Below are 19146 nucleotides of genomic sequence, written 5' to 3' on the forward strand. Positions count from 1 at the left end.
ACTGAGTCACAGAGTCCTGTTAAGCTGCTTTGTGATTATATCTACCCTTAACATTGAATCGAGAGGGCTTACTTAACGTATTTCATCCATTGCTAGTCTGGAGAAGAATGGGACCGTGGTATGGACAATGACGAGGAAGGAATGCTTTTTTTTTTGCTTCATGTACCGTTAAAGAACTTGGGGAAACTCAGGATGCTCTAGTGGAGAAGGTGAAGTTCAAAGGTTCAAGGAGATATCAGTGCCATAACATGTAAGGCCAATTGTGTCACCATGCTGGTGAACCACTCGTTATGTGCATAGTGGTGGAAGTCTGGGGAATGGATGCTATCAGTGAAATATTGGGGTTTATGGACTTTTAGGAAATCTCTGGCAACGTGATGCTGCTGGTTTTTCCGTTCCAGTAGGTTGTGGTGGTAAGCAAGATAACAGCTACTGTGGGTTTTGCAGAAGGAGCTACAGAGCAGGAGAAGAGTAGAATTGACTAAAATGGCCAGGAATTTAAGGAACACAACTGATGCAGGAAGATGGTGACCCCTGTGACGGTCTTCTCTCGTCCGGAAAAGGGTTTTGCTTTTTCACAGCTTTAGACATGATGTGAAGTAGCCTGGCCTTCTGTAGGAGATGCAAACACTTCTCGGTTTCTGGCTTGACAGAGGAGTCGTGTACCCTTTCAACCTGTTCATCTGGGTCTGAAGAACATTCCAGAAAGTTCTTGGCAGTGCCGGATTTGTCCGTAGTCTCAGAGGATCATGAAGAGATTTGACAAATGGTGAGGAAACCGGATTAATTCCGGGAGCAAACAATGCTGTAGTGTGTGTTCCAGTGTTTCCGTGACGGAGCGTCATCATGTTGATCCTCCGTGCTTTTTCTAGTAACTCCCAAATAATAAGAGCTTCAAGGCTAACATCAAACAGGATTGAAAGAATACGTTTGAGCTCCCATACTGACACAAAACATACCAAAAAAAAACAAACAAACCCCAACCCATTATTCTGTGTAACTGGATGGCATTTGTGCTTTTGCAACATGAACCTCAAGCTTACAAACACAGCTGTGTACAAAAGTAACATCAGAAGGCAAAGAGTGAGGGGAAAAAAAATCTTTGAAATGGATAAAGCTGTAAGAAGACTGTTACTGGGCAACTGGTAAACATAATATAGCCAGTGATTGAGGCTAACATCTTAACTAGCTAGCATACAGCAGTGGACTGTAGAAACAAGATGGAACCATCCGAAACATCAACATTTACCTCAGATATGTTGATAAATTAGTAAGAAAAGACTCCATAAGTCAAATTACACTATAATTTCACTCAGCGTTGACCACTAACCCAAATGTAATGGATTCTGCCATTATTTAATACTGCAGAACAAATGCTTTAAGAGGCTGTTGCTAAGTGACAAGAAATACATGCACAGAGCATTTGCTGGCTAATGACAATGTTGGATACAGCCTTGAAGTCTTTTATACAGACAGTGTAAAGGGACGGAACCATGCAGAACATCAACATTTACCACAGACCTGTTGGTAAATTATTAAGAAAAGCTTCTGTGCTACTAAAATTGCACTTTTAGTTGTACATTTAAATTTAAATTATGGACGGCATCGACTACTAAGCTAAGCTTAATGGGTTTCTCCATACCGAGAAATGTCAATGTTGTGGCACGGGTGTTTTAATTCGTCCGTGTGACCTTAGTGCGCTAGCTAATGGTCGATTGAGAATGATAAAGAAGCTAGCTAGCTAGAACGTAGCCTTGAAGTCTTTTATACACTGTATAAAGACAGCGTGTCAGCAGAAATGAGACAGGATTGTCTGGAACATCAGCATTTACCTCAGAAGTGGTGTTAAATTAGTAAGAATATATTTTTGTTCGATTGAAATTACAGTTAGCATCAACTTTTAACCCAGTTTAATGGGTGCGGTCATTCTGACTAGCTTCAATATTGTAGCACAAGTGTTTTGTACACTATTGATAAGTTTGCTAATGATCGAGGTATACACTTTAGCTAGCTATTTAGCTCGCATGTAGGCTCTAAATAGGATTTTCTACAGACAGTGACCATGGAAACAAGACAGAACTGTCCAGAACATCAACATTTACCTCAGATCTGTTAGTAAATTAGTGAGGAAAGACTCGGTTGAACTAAAATGAGATTTTAATTGCATTTAGCGTCGACTTTTCACTGGTTAAATCTGTAATCTTCTCATATACATGAACACATGGCTGCACTTGTATCTAGAATAAGAACAATAAATTAATTGTTTATTTGAAACCTCGCTTTATTTTTTTTATTCAAAAAGATATCTTTTAAAAAAAGGTAGCTCTCAAATGTTTTATCAAAAACTCAATGTTATACGCACACACTAAAATATATATATAAGATAAAACAAAGGCAACCTGAGTAAACACAAAATACAGTTTTTAAATGATAATGTTATTTCTTGAAACAAAAAGTTATCCAAAAACAGCTGGGCCTGTGTGAAAATGTATTTGCCCCCATAGTTACTAATTCCCCAAATCTATGAAACTGCTTTCATAATGGGGTTCAGCTGGACGAGACGCAACCAGGTCTGATTACTGCACACCCTGTTCAATCACATCTACACTTAAATAGAACTTTCTCAACAGCAGGAAGTTGATTAAAAAGTCTTTGCTGCTTCAGGTCCTGGGTCCTCAGGGAAACATGAATTCTGCTCTCTACCAGAGAATCCTAAAGGAGAAGTTGAAACTCAAGCGTGACTGGATTCTGCAGCAAGACAATGATCCGAAGCGTAGGAGTAAATCTCCAGGTATCAGAAGCGTTTAGTTGCAGTTATTACTGCTAAAGGTGGCACAACCAGATTTTACGTTTAAGGGGGCAATTAGATTTTCACACAGCTGATAGGTGTTGGATAAGTTTGTTTGCTTCAATAAAAATGTGTGTTGAATTGCATTTGAAAATCTAAAAGTATTTAGTATGAGATATAAACAACAACAGAAGAAATGAGAACGGGGGCAAATACCTTTTCACAGCACTGTGGGGGTTTTTTTTTTGTTCGTTTTTTCTATATAATAAATACATATTAGACATTAATGTATAATTAATACTCTGGTCCCTGTGTAATACCCCCAGTTTAAAGTTTTAAAAACACTTAGCAATGACACAATTAATATACTTAGTAAAGACGTGATGTGTCCATTTTGTCTTCATAACAGTTAGTGCAGCGTGGCGTGATGATGCAGGGCTGTTTAGTCCTTTTTCAGACCTACAGTTTAGTCATCATCGTCCGTGAAGAGAGAGAGAGAGAGAGAGAGTGTGTGTGTGTGTGTGTGTGTGTGTGTGTGTGTGTGTGTGTGTGTGTTCATGAACCGCGAGTAAGGACACATTATGGCAGGCAGTTACGCTCTGGCCCAGCTCGCTTTGTCGGTCACACAGAGCGTCCTTTGTGCAGCCCTCATGCCATTGCAGTTTCACACACACACTCACACACACACACACACATGGCGAGGTATTTATTCTCCCTTCACGTTATTGTTGGAGTGCTGGGCATGGAGAGCAGGCCTCCTGGGTCTGTTGGGCAGGACGAGCACCGCCAGAATGCTAATGATGTGCACAAGGAAGTACATGGACCTGAAAAACAAAACAATTATTTACTTTTATTCCCCTCAAATATTCATTTAAAGTTTTCTAAAATCAATTCCACAGAGTTACACGGTTAACTCGTCTTCTGCGCTGGTTCTGATGCCCAGATTTGGGTTTCGTTTCAAACCGGCTTTCTCAGTACCTCTGTGTAAAACCGATTCAGGTCGTGATGTCATGAAATGATGTAAATTAGTACAGAGTTACAGCGATTAACGAAACTTTTAGCTGCAAATGTTTGCCGGTGATGAATGGAGATGATGGTTGTCATGGCAACGTAAGTATATTCTGACAGGTTTGAATAAATCGGTGAGGATGTAACGAAGTGGCTAATTTGAGCTACTAGCACTTCGCTAGCTAACTTATCTAAATCGAAATCTAGCAATGTTAGCTAATTTGCATATTCGTTTTCATTCCAAGATTCTGGTATTTTCTTCTTAAAAGAAATGTCACCCATGAATGTACCCGTAATAAACTAATTCTATATGCACACGTGACATAATGACAACAGGCGCAATGTTTTTATAAAATGTTGTAAAATAATAATAATAATAATAATAATAATAATAATAATAATAAAAATAAAGACTCAGGTTTGAGATGAGGAATTAAACCCGAGCGTTGCTTGCCTGTAATAGATGATGGTCGGCTCCACGGCCAGCAGTAAGAACGGCATGACGGTGTAACAGATGGTCAACTGCGTCGCCGCCCAGGTGATGACATCATACGCCAGCTTGACGGCACGCGTGCGCAAGAAATGGTGGCGGAAATTCCTGCGGACCTGCCGACCACGACACACAGGAGAGTGTAGAAGTGAGTGTGTAGAAACATGCAGAATTTTTTGAAAAACTATAAAAATGATTTAAAAAAAAAAAAACTCTCAAAATTAAGAACAATTAAGAATTGTGATGTCACTCAGGTGACTTGCCTGACCGTCTTATCGTTTAAACCATTTTGTGTTTAGGTCGTCGAAAAAGGGAAACAACTGACACGCAGACAGTGTGTGTGTGTGTGTGTGTGTGTGTGTGTGTGTGTGTGTGTGTGTGTGGACTCACAGCACGGGCGGTGAGTGTGATGGGGATGCCTGTGAGGAAGGTGAAGTAATATCCAGGGTAAACTCCGTGCCACAGCGCCGACAGTAGGAATGTCAATGGTGTCCGGAAATACGGCACACGATCGTAACACACACTATATATATATACACACAAACACACACACAGGATTAACATCATTAATAATTATAGTAATAAAAGTAGTAGTAGTAGTAATAATAATAATAATAATAATAATGAGGAGAAGAATAGTTTGTACCTTTTGAGCCACACCCCTGTCTGAATGTTCCAGTTGTCTATGAATGATTTGAAGCTGGTCGCTGTCTGTTTATGGAAATAAAATAATGTACACACTCATTGTTTATCTGGCAGAGTGAAAAAGAAAGAAAGAAAAAAACCCAGGAACGTCGTCCAGCCAGATTATGAAAAAAAGTTTGAATCTAAAACCTTTGAGGGTTCTTTGCTTGTCTATCTTGGACAACCCTACAACAAAGGGTTTTTCTTTGAGTTAAAAACCTTCAACTATATATAATAAAAAAAACAACCACTTGAAGATGTTGCGTGCGGATTGGGTACGATGGGCGACATCTTAACCGAGGTATAAACCAGCACTTTAGCTTTATCATACATCATTGCTTTTAGCACGCTAGGATTCGCAAACAGGGACAACTCCTGTACTGTAGTCTGAGATGACTTAGATGTATGTGTGTGGCTTGCTAGTTAGCATTAGCTTGCTAGATACAGTGAGGGAAAAAAGTATTTGATCCCGTGCTGATTTTGTACGTTTGCCCACTGACAAAGAAATGATCCGTCTATAACTTTAATGGTAGATTTATTTGAACAGCGAGAGACAGAATAACAACAAAAAAATCCAGAAAAACGCACGTCAAAAATGTTATACATTGATTTGCATTTTAATGAGGGAAATAAGTATTTGACCCCTCTGCAAAACATGACTTAGTACTTGGTGGAAAAACCCTTGTTGGCAATCACAGAGGTCAGACGTTTCTTGTACTTGGCCACCAGGTTTGCACACATCTCAGGAGGGATTTTGTCCCACTCCTCTTTGCAGATCTTCTCCAAGTCATTAAGGTTTCGAGGCTGACGTTTGGCAACTCGAACCTTCAGCTCCCTCCACAGATTTTCTATGGGATTAAGGTCTGGAGACTGGCTAGGTCACTCCAGGACCTTAATGTGCTTCTACTTGAGCCACTCCTTTGTTGCCTTGGCCGTGTGTTTTGGGTCATTGTCATGCTGGAATACCCATCCACGACCCATTTTCAATGCCCTGGCTGAGGGAAGGAGGTTCTCACCCAAGATTTGACGGTACATGGCCCCGTCCATCGTCCCTTTGATACGGTGAAGTTGTCCTGTCCCCTTAGCAGAAAAACACACCAAAAGCATAATGTTTCCACCTCCATGTTTGACGGTGGGGATGGTGTTCCAGGGGTCATAGGCAGCATTCCTCCTCCTCCAAACACGGCGAGTTGAGTTGATGCCAAAGAGCTCCATTTTGGTCTCATCTGACCACAACATTTTCTCCCAGTTGTCCTCTGAATCATTCAGATGTTCAGTGGCAAACTTCAGACAGGCATGTATATGTGCTTTCTTGAGCCGGGGGACCTAGTGGGTGCTGCAGGATTTCAGTCCTTCACGGCGTAGTGTGTTACCAATTGTTTTCTTGGTGACTATGGTCCCAGCTGTCTTGAGATCATTGACAAGATCCTCCCGTGTAGTTCTGGGCTGATTCCTCACTGTTCTCATGATCACTTCAACTCCACGAGGTGAGATCTTGCATGGAGCCCCAGGCCGAGGGAGATCGACAGTTCTTTTGTGTTTCTTCCATTTGCGAATAATCGCACCAACTGTTGTCCCCTTCTCACCAAGCTGCTTGGCAATGGTCTTGTAGCCCATTCCAGACTTGTGTAGGTCTACAATCTTGTCCCTGACATCCTTGGAGAGCTCTTTGGTCTTGGCCATGGTGGAGAGTTTGGAATCTGATTGATTGATTGCTTCTGTGGACAGGTGTCTTTTATACAGGTAACAAACTGATATTAGGAGAACTCCCTTTAAGAGTGTGCTCCTAATCTCAGCTCGTTACCTGTATAAAAGACACCTGGGAGCCAGAAATCTTTCTGATTGAGAGGGGGTCAAATACTTATTTCCCTCATTAAAATGCAAATCAATTTATAACATTTTTGACGTGCGTTTTTCTGGATTTTTTTGTTGTTATTCTGTCTCTCACTGTTCAAATAAATCTACCATTAAACTTATAGACGGATCATTTCTTTGTCAGTGGGCAAACGTACAAAATCAGAAGGGGATCAAATACTTTTTTCCCTCACTGTACATTCGTGTTTTTGTCAGAAGACAGTTGCTAGGCTTTCTAATGATTGAGAATAATGATGTAGCTAGCTAGGAAATCCCTTACTCAAAGGGAATTATCCGGAACATCAACATTTACCTCAGATATGTTGGTAAATTAGTGAGGGGAAAAAAATTCTGGTGAACTATAACTACATTATAAAGAGTTTCAAAGTGAAGGAACTCTGTTGCTAGGTGACCAGGGAATACATACAGTGAGCATGAGCTAGCTAATTATTGAGGCTAATGGTTCAGCTAGCAAGAACTCTTTTATACAGTGTAAAGTAACAGTGGAAATGAGACAGAACCATCTGGAAAATCATCATTTACCTCAGGTGTGTTAGGTAAATTACTAAGAAATTACACTTCAATCACACTTAGCTTTTGGTGCTAACTTGCCAAAGCTTAAACAAGCGCTAATTCGCGTCAGCTTGCTAACTATATTAGTCCTCTCAGTTGACGGTACAGAAGCTAAAAATTTTAAAAGGTCTAGCTGCATTTTTACGTCATAGTCTTTCTCGTATTTACATTTAGCTAGCAAGATAACACTAACTAACAAGCCACATACGTTGCCTAATATCAGCGAGTTAAATATAGATGAGAATGAATTTAGTGAGCTATAACCATAAAAATGACCATTATTCAAATTTCATGATGGGTGTGTCATTGGAGCAGATGGGCGTGTCATTAGGGACAGATGGGCGTGTCATTAGGGACAGATGGGTGTGTCATTATGGGCAGATGGGCATGTCATTGGGGCAGATGGGAGTGTCATTGGGGCAGATGGGAGTGACATTGGGGCAGATGGGTGTGTCATTATGGGCGTGTCATTGGGACAGATGGGCGTGTCATTGGGACATGTCAGTACAATATTTATAAATACACCTGCGTGCATAAAAGCGGAAATTATGTCCACGTGGGTCCTCAAAGACAAGCGCACGTTCCCATTTATGGCCCTTAAGCCACGCCCACTCAGAGCAGAGTCCATTTCCTTATATGGATTTAAAGACAAGTTCATATTTGTATTTATACTAGTGTTAGTGTATCCGATATTGTGAGTGTTGTACATCACAATGTATTGTAAAACTTGCCTATTCGTGAACTTTAAATGAATGAATAAATAAATAAATAAATGAACTTGCCTCGATTTCCCAGATGTGGATGTTCGAGACGAGGTCCCAGGACACTCGGCCATTCTGGTCTAATCCTCTGATTCCGTATCCCGCTGCGTTATGGACTGCATCAGCTGAACAGAGGAACATCTCATACACTCAGACGGCATTGAGATGCACACCACACACCACACAAGTGGCCACATTGTGTAGCGACGTCACACCTACAGACACTTATATTGTGTTCTTATAAAAGCCCCATTAAAACACCACGCCACTGCGCTAACAGTACCCGCTCTGAGTTAGCATTACTGAGTACACAATAGGAACAGTAACGAAGACTCGCCGAGAGTCCATGCGAAGTAGAACTTAGGCCGAGCCGCCTGGGTGGAGACGAAGGCGTACGCGAGCCTGCTGAGGAACGGGGCCTCGCTAATGAACCGCGGGTCCACGTTGTAGCCGATCGGGAACCTGCTGGTGATTGTGAAGTACCAGAAGAGGCAGCCGACACACACCATCAGCTTCTGACACACGGCTCTCTGTGGAGGGAAGAACAGACGTCCCGCTCATCGTACACATGCTAACAATCCTCACTTGCTATACAGTGTAAAAGAAGTTAGGAATCACGGTACCCACAATGCACTGGGCTGTATAATGGTCAGACATGTTACACACAAAAAAATTGTGTGTGTGTGTGTATGAATAAGACTTTGTCTCTCACCACAGGCGAGGGTTCCGCTTGTGCATCGTAGCCGTTGTGCTGCAGTTTGTGTCGGAGTTTGTTGTGCACGTTGTGTCCCTCGATGAACTCGGTGTAGTCGCCGTAGTTGCTGCACGGCCCCACAAGGATGCTCATGAAGTTCAGCGTGTAGCTCAGGTACTCCAGCAGTGACGGCCGGGTGCTGTGGCAAAAAAACGCACGCTAAATCGCATTAGCTTAACCTCATCAAGCTAATCAGTTTAGCACTAACAGGCTAAACCTGACCTTACAGCAGCACTTTTCCACACAAACAATGTGAAACCTTACTGTAGTCACGGCTGATGGGTTTAGCAATAGCAGGCTAAAACGATAACTTTCATGCTAATAATTAGTCACAATGCTGTGTTTGTTTAAAGATTAAAGCTAATTAAAGCGGCAGTTACGCTGAATTTTAGTAAAATAATGTGTTAGCATGCATACTTTGATGCTAGTTTCTATGTTAGCATGTTTACTATAATGCTAGTTTGTATTGTTTGCATTTTTACTATATTGCTAGTTACTGGGTTATCCTGATTTACGCGGATGCTAATTTACAGTTTAACATGTATGCTAGCTCATATGTTACCCAGCATCAATGTAAACACTAGAATTACTTCATTTTAACTCGTTTTTAACGTGTTGCCTTTACTAACATTAGCCTGGTCGCTTAATTCATTCACGTAATTTCAATACTTCGGTAAATTTGCTACAATGCTAGTAAATGTTTTAGCCTATTTACTGTATGTTGTGGTTACTCCATTTAACATTCGCCTACGTGCTGTACTGCAAATTTAAGATTTAGCCTGCTTACCATAGTGCTAGTTCATGTTTTAGCCTCTTTACTATATATATAAAAATGATATTCCTAGCATGGTATTTCAACATGTTTGCTATATTGCTAGATCATTTGTTTAGCCTGTTGCCTATTATGCTAGTTCATATTTTAGCATGCTTAATGTCATTGTCTTTTAGCGTGTGTTTTTTTTTTTAACAGGTGAGCTACACCGTTGATGGAACAATGAAGTGTACGCACTCGAGTTCCCGTCCTCTTCACAAACTCATAATCCCGGGAATAATCTCAGGAATAATCTCGGGTTTGATGTAAATGTTGTCGAGGGAACGTTCTTCCATAACACTCTCAAACACACCCTAAGCACTGAGTCACGCTAATCTCAGGCAGTTAGCGCACATTTAACACAGGTTAGTTCACATCTGAGCTCACTTTAATCCACCATGTACACCCAACCATGACCTCTGGCCTAATTTCAGAATTATTGGCACCCTTAAAAAAAAAAACCAGGGTGAAATGATTCAATAAAATAAACATTATGTGTACATGATTATTTACATTTACCACAAAAGTGGTGGTTCCTCTATAAAAAAAAAAAAGTTCCAAAATAATTGGCACCCCTCAAAAATTATTTTGAAAAATTTTTCTCTCTGCTTTGAGAAACATGTTGCTTATCTGGAATTATTTATCTATTTTTTACATTTATATAATTAATGTTAAGATGTTTATAGGAAACATGGACTCTCAGTATATATATATATATATATATATATATATATATATATATATATATATATATATATATATATATACATTTCGCATTAAAGCTGAAATGTTCACTACACATTGTGTAACAACGGCATTGTAGATGCTGCATAGTGCACTACATAGCATAGTGTGTGTGGGTTTGTGTGTGTGTGGGGGTGTGTGTGTTTATGTGTGTATATATACATACATTACAGCCAGACGTCTCTGTTCCGCAGTGAGCTCCTCCTGCTTGTGACACTTTCCTGAAAATAAAACACACACAGTATTCAGATGTATAACGCTAGTTTATATGGTACTTCACCATAATACTATACAGTTGTTTATACAGTAGTTTACCAGTTTATACAGTGCTTAACCATAATACAATACGGTAGGTTATACATTAGTTTACTCTAGTACTGTACAGTAGTTTATATAATATAATTTATATAATACTGTAATACTATACGGTAGTTTATACAGTACTTAACTATAATACTATACGGTAGATTGTACAGTAGTTTAGTATAGTACTATACGGTAGATTGTACAGTAGTTTAGTATAGTACTATACGGTAGATTGTACAGTAGTTTAGTATAGTACTATACGGTAGTTCCCCCTAGTACTGTACAGTAGTTTATACAGTAGTTTATATAATATAATACTACAGTACTATATGGTGGTTCACCATAGTATTGTACAGTTGTTTATATAATATAATTTATATAATTGTAATACTGTACGGTAGTTTAGACGGTAGTTTACTATAGTACTGTACAGTAGTTAATACAGTAGTTTACCGTAATACTATAAGGTAGATTATATGGTAGATCACCATAGCACTATATGGTAGTTTATACCGTACTTGACTCTAATACTATACGGTAGTTTATCTGGTAGTTTGCTGTAATGCTAGTTTGTGGTTTGCCTTTTTACCATGATGCTAGTTAATTTGTAAGTTAGCCTGTATACTACAGTGTTAGTTTGGTTTGGATGTTTACTATAACGGTAGTTTACTATAATGGTAGTTTGTGTTGTGGTTAGACTCTTTACTATAATGTCAGTTTGCAGCATTAACCTGTTTATCTTGTTGTTTGTGGTTAGAATCTTGGCAGTAGCCTGTGTATGATAATAATGCTAGGTAGTGGGTTAGCCTGTTTACCATAATGCTACAATTTTGGTTCGAAATATATATAATGCTCTACTATAAAACATTATAATAAAATACTAGTTTACTATTATGCTATATTACTGTGTACTTTACTATAATGCTAGACTATTGTAATGCTAGTTCATCCATTGGTCTGTTTATCATAATGATAATTCGAGTTATGCTAGTTTGTGGTTAGCCAGTTTATCTTAATTCATGAAAACATAGTTTGTATTCATGCTAGTAAAAGCTAACTCACTGATGAAAATTGAAGGCTTTTCTCTTCACTATAATGCTAGTTTGTGCTTTTGCTTGTTTCATGGTGTTACTAGGGAACTAAATTCCGACCTACGGATGTCACAGGAGCTGTGACTCACTGACAATGACCTCATTACTTTTGCAGAGATTCCGAAACTTTTTTGTTTTTGTTGATTTTATCACATTTTTGTGGTCCTCACACCTCCAGCGTTGTGGAGGGAATCTTACCATCGTGAAGCTGAAAGGCCAGAGTGGTGATCTTCTGCACCATCATCATCAGTGGCCTGAGGAGAAAAAAAACAAAAGAAACTATGGAATAAAATAATGTGCTGATACGTGGAAAGGGGAATTGAGTGCTTTAGTCACACGGAGTGTTACGTTACGTGTCAGAACTTAACATCTGACAACTGCATGCTTGGGTGGGCGTGGCCACTTCCTGTCTGAGAGTGAGGAAATCACAGGGTCAATATGGAAAACAAAAGACGATGTATAAATACTGGAAAATTACCTGTGGATTTTTATCCACGAGAATGTAGCAGTGACTCGACTGCTGGCGAATAAATACATTTAAAATAATGTAATCTGATTCGTAGCAGTATCTTCTCTCCTGAAGATGTCCGAACACTCATTTACAGCTTTTCCTTGCCTGTTAAACTGGAGACTCCTTCCATAAACGGTAAATAAACGTCCCCTGACAGGGAACTTCACAAATGGAACTTTATTACATCCACATTACTTCCTGTTTCTGTTGGGAGGTGGAGCCTAAGGGTGGGTGGAGTGATGCCAAGCTGTAGGGGGGAAGTGGGGGGGGGGTATTCTGTGCCCATGTTGAGCTTCATGGTGAAGTTTCATTCATGTATACAGATGATCATAAGTTCCGTGTTCAGGTTTGAGTCGGTGGAGACGCCCCACCACTTTGGTTTGTGTTAGAGCGTCACCGTTCTCCTCAGCCTGGTGGAGCTGCACCGTGTTGACGTGGCTGATAAAACTCTGATTGTTCAGGGTATGAGGCATTCAGGTGAAACTGCTGAGCTTTGGTAAACATCATCCGACCTCTGAAGTTGCAACGTTCTCAAACATCAGCCTCGAGATTTATTATCTTCCTCATAAATCAGTAAGATACGCTGGTGCTAGAGTTCCACCATCTTTCAAAGATGACATGCTTTTTACACCGCAGTATTATTGAGTTCTGGATTCTGATTGGTCAGAAGTTGTTGATTTTTTTTATTCTCTATAACAGCAGATCTGACAGTAGCGCAGGTGTATATTACTGCGCTCGTTCTGATACGTTATCGTTTCCATGGTTTCCACGCTCTACCATGAGAAGTGTGCTTATTTAACATTTATGGAAGGAGTCTCCAGTGTCAAAACTTTGTAGCAGTCAGAGATAAAGCTGGAACTTTAGCTTTTTCTAACACCAAAAACATCTCTACACATTTATCCTCATTAAAAATACCCAAATCTATGGAATTAGAAACCTCCCCAGGTGCTCTTGTTGTATGAGTAAACTAGCTCACGTTACTGGAATTTCAGTATCGGCGTCTACAGTTTCTCGCCAATTATCACACCTGCCACAACAATAAGGTTACCGTGACAACCCGGATTCTGTGTTTCCGCCAACATTCGCTAAGTTAGCTGGCTAAAGGTTTATGCAGTGAAAAGTTTCCAGGTATCATTGGTGTCACTCCACATCAGCATCAGACTCAGGTAAGGGGCGTGGTCTAAAGTCTGAAGATTGAATTATACATACTGTTTCTTTAACAGCTCTATTATCAGATACATTTTCAGCCAAGTGAATAAGTGTAAATACAGGTCTCGGGCAGCGCTCTGACAGAACAATGACAGTGGGATATCTGAGCCAAACAAGCACGGCGAGGACGGGTGGCCCTCCCGGCTCGGCATTACCTCACACCTTTGTTGGTTTAAGGGTGTGGTGCAAACTTTCAGCAAAAGAGAACCAACAAGATCAGTAGATATGGGGCAAAATCCAGGCACAAGGTGTGGCGGAGGTGAGTAACTGAGTTGTTTTTACTCAATGTGTGTGTGTGTGTGTGTGTGTAAATGTAAAGCAATAACAAAAGCCTTGATGTTTAAGTAATTACACACCATGATACTACCCCATGGCTCTTTTCTTTTCCTACATAATTTACATAAGTGTGCATCCAAACTACACGTGTACCGGTATTCACCTCTAATTTATATATATGTGTGTGTGTGTGTGTGTGTGTGTGTGTGTATATATATATATATATATATATATATATATATATATATATATATATATATATAAAATATTCTACACCCAAGATCCTGATATCGTGGACATTTTTAATATAAAGGTTAAATTAATCCCTCATTTATTTATTTATTTTAATATAGGGGTCAGGTTGAAGGTTCATTTTTAAATTCAACATCATGATAATATCGTAAAACCGTAATAATATATGAGGAAATTATCGTGATATGAAATTGCAATAGCGCCACATTCCAACTTGTGTATAGTTTAAACATTTTATAAAGGTGTTACGATATATTATTAAGATATTCGATCTATTTTTTTTTATTGAAGTATTCATCTAGGAATTAAAAGGTAATTTGCATTAATATATGCATATTTTTACAGGTCTTGGGAGATCTTGTTAGCTAGTGTGAGCTAACCTGACAGGAATTTTACCTCACGTTTCACTGACGTTCATATAATCACTGCTAACGCCATCCAGCTAACGAACATATGCTAACCTGACAGGATTTCTGAGTCATATTTCTGAGAAGTCGTGTTCATAACCTGTACTGCTAATGCTAGCTACGAGCTCATTTTAAGTCATATTTATAAGTGTTCAGAATTTTCACCGCTAGCATTAGCCGTGAATTAAACTGACAGGTTTTCTGCGTGGATTTTTCAGTCATATTTGCAACTGTTCATAATCTTCACTGCTAACGCAAGCTAGCAACATAACATAACATGACAGAGGATCTTCAAGTTATTTCAGGTCAATTTCTGACTATAATCCTTACTGCTACTTCTAGCTAGCTAACACCAGCTAAACTGACAGGATTTATGAAAAGATATTTATATCATATTAACATCCATCCATCTTCTACCGCTTACTCCTTTTCAGGGTCACGGGGAACCTGGAGCCTATCCCAGGTAGACATGCCAATCAACCTACCTTTGGACTTGGGGAGGAAACCGGAGTACCCAGAGGAAACCCCCACAGCACAGGGAGAACATGCAAACTCCACACACACAGGGCCACGGTGGGAATCGAACTCCTGACCCTGGAGGTGTGAGGCAAATGTGCTAGTCGGCTAGCCTGACAGGATTTCTGAGAGGATTTTTAAGGTATAATTGTCCATCTTTACTTTTACTGCTAGCTAGCTAGCTAACAAAAGCTAAACTGACAGGATTTTTATTAATATCTACATTTATAATTAATCACTGCTAATGCTAGAGGGCTAGTGTGACAGGATTTCTGACAGGAACTTTAAATCTTTAGTGTTACCACTAGCCAGCTAACATAAGCGAACCTGACAGGATTTACCACAAGATTTTAAAATCGTTTGTAAAACTGTACTACTGCTACGGTAACCTGACAGAATGAGATATTTCAAGTATATTAAAATATGCTTAGTTATCACTGTTAAAGCTAGTCAGCTAGAATAACGAGATTTCTGAGGACTTTTTTGGTAAATATATCTGTAAATCTTTACTATATGTTATTATTATTATTATTATTATTATTATTATTATTAATCACCAGAAGAGGCCTAATTAACTCTTCTCACTTCAGATTTCTTTTCTCCTTCCACGTGATTCATCTTTTCGTCATGTAGTGTTGGGCTGAACGGTTTTAGCTGTGTGTCCATGCATCACCATATTGTGGAAAAAAGACGGCACCACCATTTTGAGACCCACCCTGAGAAGTCTGTGGCCAGGATACCGTAGTTGAAGATGAAGACCCTGCTGACCTGGCACATCGTGAGGTAGCCCATCGCCACGATCATCGTGTACCTGGACCAAAACATGTCAAACGTTAGCAGAGCATTAAGAATAAATAAAGCTAACCATACTGACAGGATTAGGCTCTGTATGGCTACATACACACACACACACACACACACACACATATATATATATATATATATATATATATATATATATATATATATATATATATATATATATATGTATAGTATACACACACACACACACACACACACAGTCGGTGGCCTCCACTAATATTGGCACCCTTGGTAAATATGAGCAAAGGCTGTGAAAAACACAGATAGCTACACAAATGTAACCCGTTCCTTATATTGGCCCAGGTGCGAGATGTAAGGAAATAGAACGCTGTTAGCGTAAAATACTGAGTGGTGTGATGATGCGGAGTTACTGTTACCACCCCGAAGTCGATTATTTTCGTCCACAAGTGTTTTTATATTATTATAATTATTCCCCTTATGCCACAGCAACTTAACAACAGTTGCGATTTTTATTTATTAATGAACGACCGTCTTACTTTTGATCTATTTATTGTTGCGTTCAATGTTTTGGATCGTCGACGAAACAAGTTACTTCCTGTTCTCACTTACGTTATAGCAGCTATAATCCGTTCCCTCACCAAAAAAACTACATCTCCAAATGCCTGATGTTGTAAATATTCTAAGAGTATACCCTTTTGTTTTTTTCTTCCTCTGGAGGGACTCTTAAAGGTTAAAAATAGAGTTTCCCTATCAGAAAGGGTACCAGGTAGACAGCTTTTTGGAAGCTTAGAACCTTTAATTATGCAATGAACCCTAAAAGTGTGCGTATTAACTGGGTACGTGTGCAGTACAAACGTCACATTATTGCTTGTTTCATTCTTCATAACTTCTAAAACCTGTCAGCAGTTTAGCGATTAGCTTCTTGGTACTCTCTTGGTACAAAAAGGGTTGATCGGATAATCACGGGTAAGATTTAAGGGGAAGGGTTTGACTTGGAAACGCTTTCTGACAGGTAAACACTAATTTTACGCAATTTTTATTTAACAATAAGAAATACAGCGCTTATCCCAGGCTGCTGTTGAGTTCTGGATTCTGATTGGTCAGAAGCTGTTGATGAATTTTCTAGAACAGCTGCTCTGACAATAGTGCAGGTTTATAGCAAAATTATTTCTATGGCGACGGCTCGTGAACAGGGACTCGCACGGCCGACGATCTCCATAATCAAAAGAATTTTCTCAGAAATAAATGTTAGTTAGCAAAGAAAATCGTACATTTTACATATGCAGGGAAGGAGTCTCCAGTGTCAGCGATTTGTACCAGTCAGAGGTGCCCCCCCCCCATTAAATGCAACTATAAATGGATAAAAATTATGACGGGAATGAAACACTTGGGAACGTCAGGGTATCAGCAGTAGCTCCAGTTTGCATCGCGTCACTGTTGACTGCTGTTGATTATTTTCCTGTAACAGCGTGCCGCATCGTGTGTTGGTGTTGATGTCACCAGCATGATGAAAACGTCTTGTGAATTGTATTTGTCGGTGAAACCTTCACCGCTCCAAACATTCTGCTCATTCTGGAGAAACCAGGTCTAGAGTGACCACCGTACCTCGCCCACATTCCTTATCTTTTAAAAAAAAGAGCCCCAACAGGCAGCAGAACGAGATTCTCAGGTGCACCCACACGCCTCTCGTCCTGTTCTACAAGTGTGACGTGTGAAACAATGACTAACATCCATACGGCGTGTTTGGGAAGCGTCCAGCTGAAGAGGTTCTTACCAGTGAACAGTGTGTACGCTCGCTCTGTGCAGGATGACGTAGCAGATGAGCGTCAGGACGAAGACGTGCGAGGAATACCTGCAGGACGAGACGAGGTTTCAGGTTGTGTGTAATTAATGAACAGCAGAGGAAGTGGGTGAGCGAGGTCACAGGACAGGTCCTGCAGGTTTCTCACACGCTCTCAAAGAATTGCCAAAGAATGACACTGCACCGCTCTTACCATCCAAAGGAGAATATAACGAACAACGACCCCAAGAAACTAGCGACGGTGTGGCGCACAGCTGGGCCGACCCGCTGAGGTCTGAGACACAGCCGAAACCAGGAGGCAGCAGCCAGGCCGAAGATCTGGCACATGATAAAGTTCACCTACGGTGGAGGAGAACAGGCAACGTTCTAGTCTTGTATCCGCAACACACACCTTTCACACCGGCCCAGATTCAGCAAGAACCAAATAAATGACCCTCATGAAACTGAACCCAAACTACACATTCATCTCAGACACCTTCTGAGAACTTCACCAGGGTTCTCACCTGATCCAGAGGAATTCCCAGGAACATACTGATGGGACTCAGCCATGTGCAGCCCGTAGTTTGAAGCAGGTCTGATGTGGGATCCATTCTGCATCCCTAAGCTCCTGAAGATCCTAAAACTCCTGAAAGTTCTCAAACTGCTGCAGTCCCTTTCATGCGCATGCGGGCTGGAGATCCGAGTCATCAACACCAACACGAGGTGTTTTTTAACACATAAATAATATTCCTTCCACACAGGACCTGAACTTCAGCTCCATCAACATCATCCAGATTGGTGTCCAGCACTTGGAGAAGTTGGAGCGGGTTTGGGAAGGCGCGGCGCAGAAAACTGAACGGGGCGGACGCGCGCCAGGGTTGCCATGTCGAAGTAAGATCCTCATACAGCCTGTACAGTTCTCGTGACAGAACAGACTCAACGAGTTAATCACTAGAAAGATGATTATTATAAACTTTCCTCAATAATAAAATCTTAAATGGGTACGATTTATGAATAAAACAGTGTGGTGCCTTTGGTCATTTTTAATCATTTATAATAAACCGAAACAAAAACATGATGAACAAAAGATTAGACAGACCGTTAAAACATATGAATGAACATAACAAAATTTATGTGTCAAATAAATGACATGCATAGCAGTTTATAAAACAGTGTTCATTGAAAAATAAATAAATAAAAAAAAGCATAATTAAAACTGCAACAGTAACGGAATAAAAATATAGTCGCCTTTCTGTTTTATTATTAATGATATTATTAATATTATTGCACGGTGTGAAGTGAAAATTGTGAAGTTTCTTACCAGATAAAGCAGGATTTTTTTTAAAAAAAAAGCAATCAAAAATCACAACATCATCTAGGTTGTATTAATATTTTCCGAAATAATCTCATCTGGCAACATCACTTTGGCCCCGCCCATCGTTTTCTATTGGTTACGCCCAGCAGACTGCTTTGGCATGCTGCTCTTTATATCTACTGCGATCCTGGGATTTTTTTTTATTATTAACACCCCCCCCCCCCCTTAATTGG

The 19146-nt window shown here is 39.9% G+C and overlaps 1 protein-coding gene and 1 long non-coding RNA gene across 3 annotated transcripts; one reads left to right on the forward strand and one right to left on the reverse strand.

Annotated features, from left to right (window-relative positions):
• Nucleotides 1-2260: 2260 nt before the first annotated feature.
• mboat1 (membrane bound O-acyltransferase domain containing 1) lies at nt 2261-18566 on the reverse strand. Its single transcript, XM_017480340.3, has 13 exons — nt 18123-18566; nt 17813-17958; nt 17593-17670; nt 15751-15846; nt 12063-12118; nt 10634-10688; nt 8871-9051; nt 8496-8688; nt 8180-8283; nt 4933-4997; nt 4677-4809; nt 4251-4402; nt 2261-3612 (listed from the first exon to the last, which is right to left on the reverse strand). Exons 1-13 carry the CDS (start codon nt 18207-18209, stop codon nt 3495-3497), a joined length of 1464 nt encoding a protein of 487 aa, XP_017335829.1. The 5' UTR covers nt 18210-18566; the 3' UTR covers nt 2261-3494.
• Nucleotides 12830-15910, forward strand: LOC128635132 (uncharacterized). 2 transcript variants are annotated; one of them, XR_008398016.1, is made up of 3 exons: nt 12830-13843; nt 14954-15177; nt 15626-15910. It is a non-coding gene; the product is annotated as an uncharacterized LOC128635132 (long non-coding RNA). The 2 variants fall into 2 exon arrangements; XR_008398015.1 differs by having other exon boundaries at nt 15669-15908.
• Nucleotides 18567-19146: the final 580 nt, after the last annotated feature.

The sequence above is a fragment of the Ictalurus punctatus genome, chromosome 1 (genome assembly GCF_001660625.3).
Source record: "Ictalurus punctatus breed USDA103 chromosome 1, Coco_2.0, whole genome shotgun sequence".
In the NCBI taxonomy this organism is placed as follows: domain Eukaryota; kingdom Metazoa; phylum Chordata; class Actinopteri; order Siluriformes; family Ictaluridae; genus Ictalurus; species Ictalurus punctatus.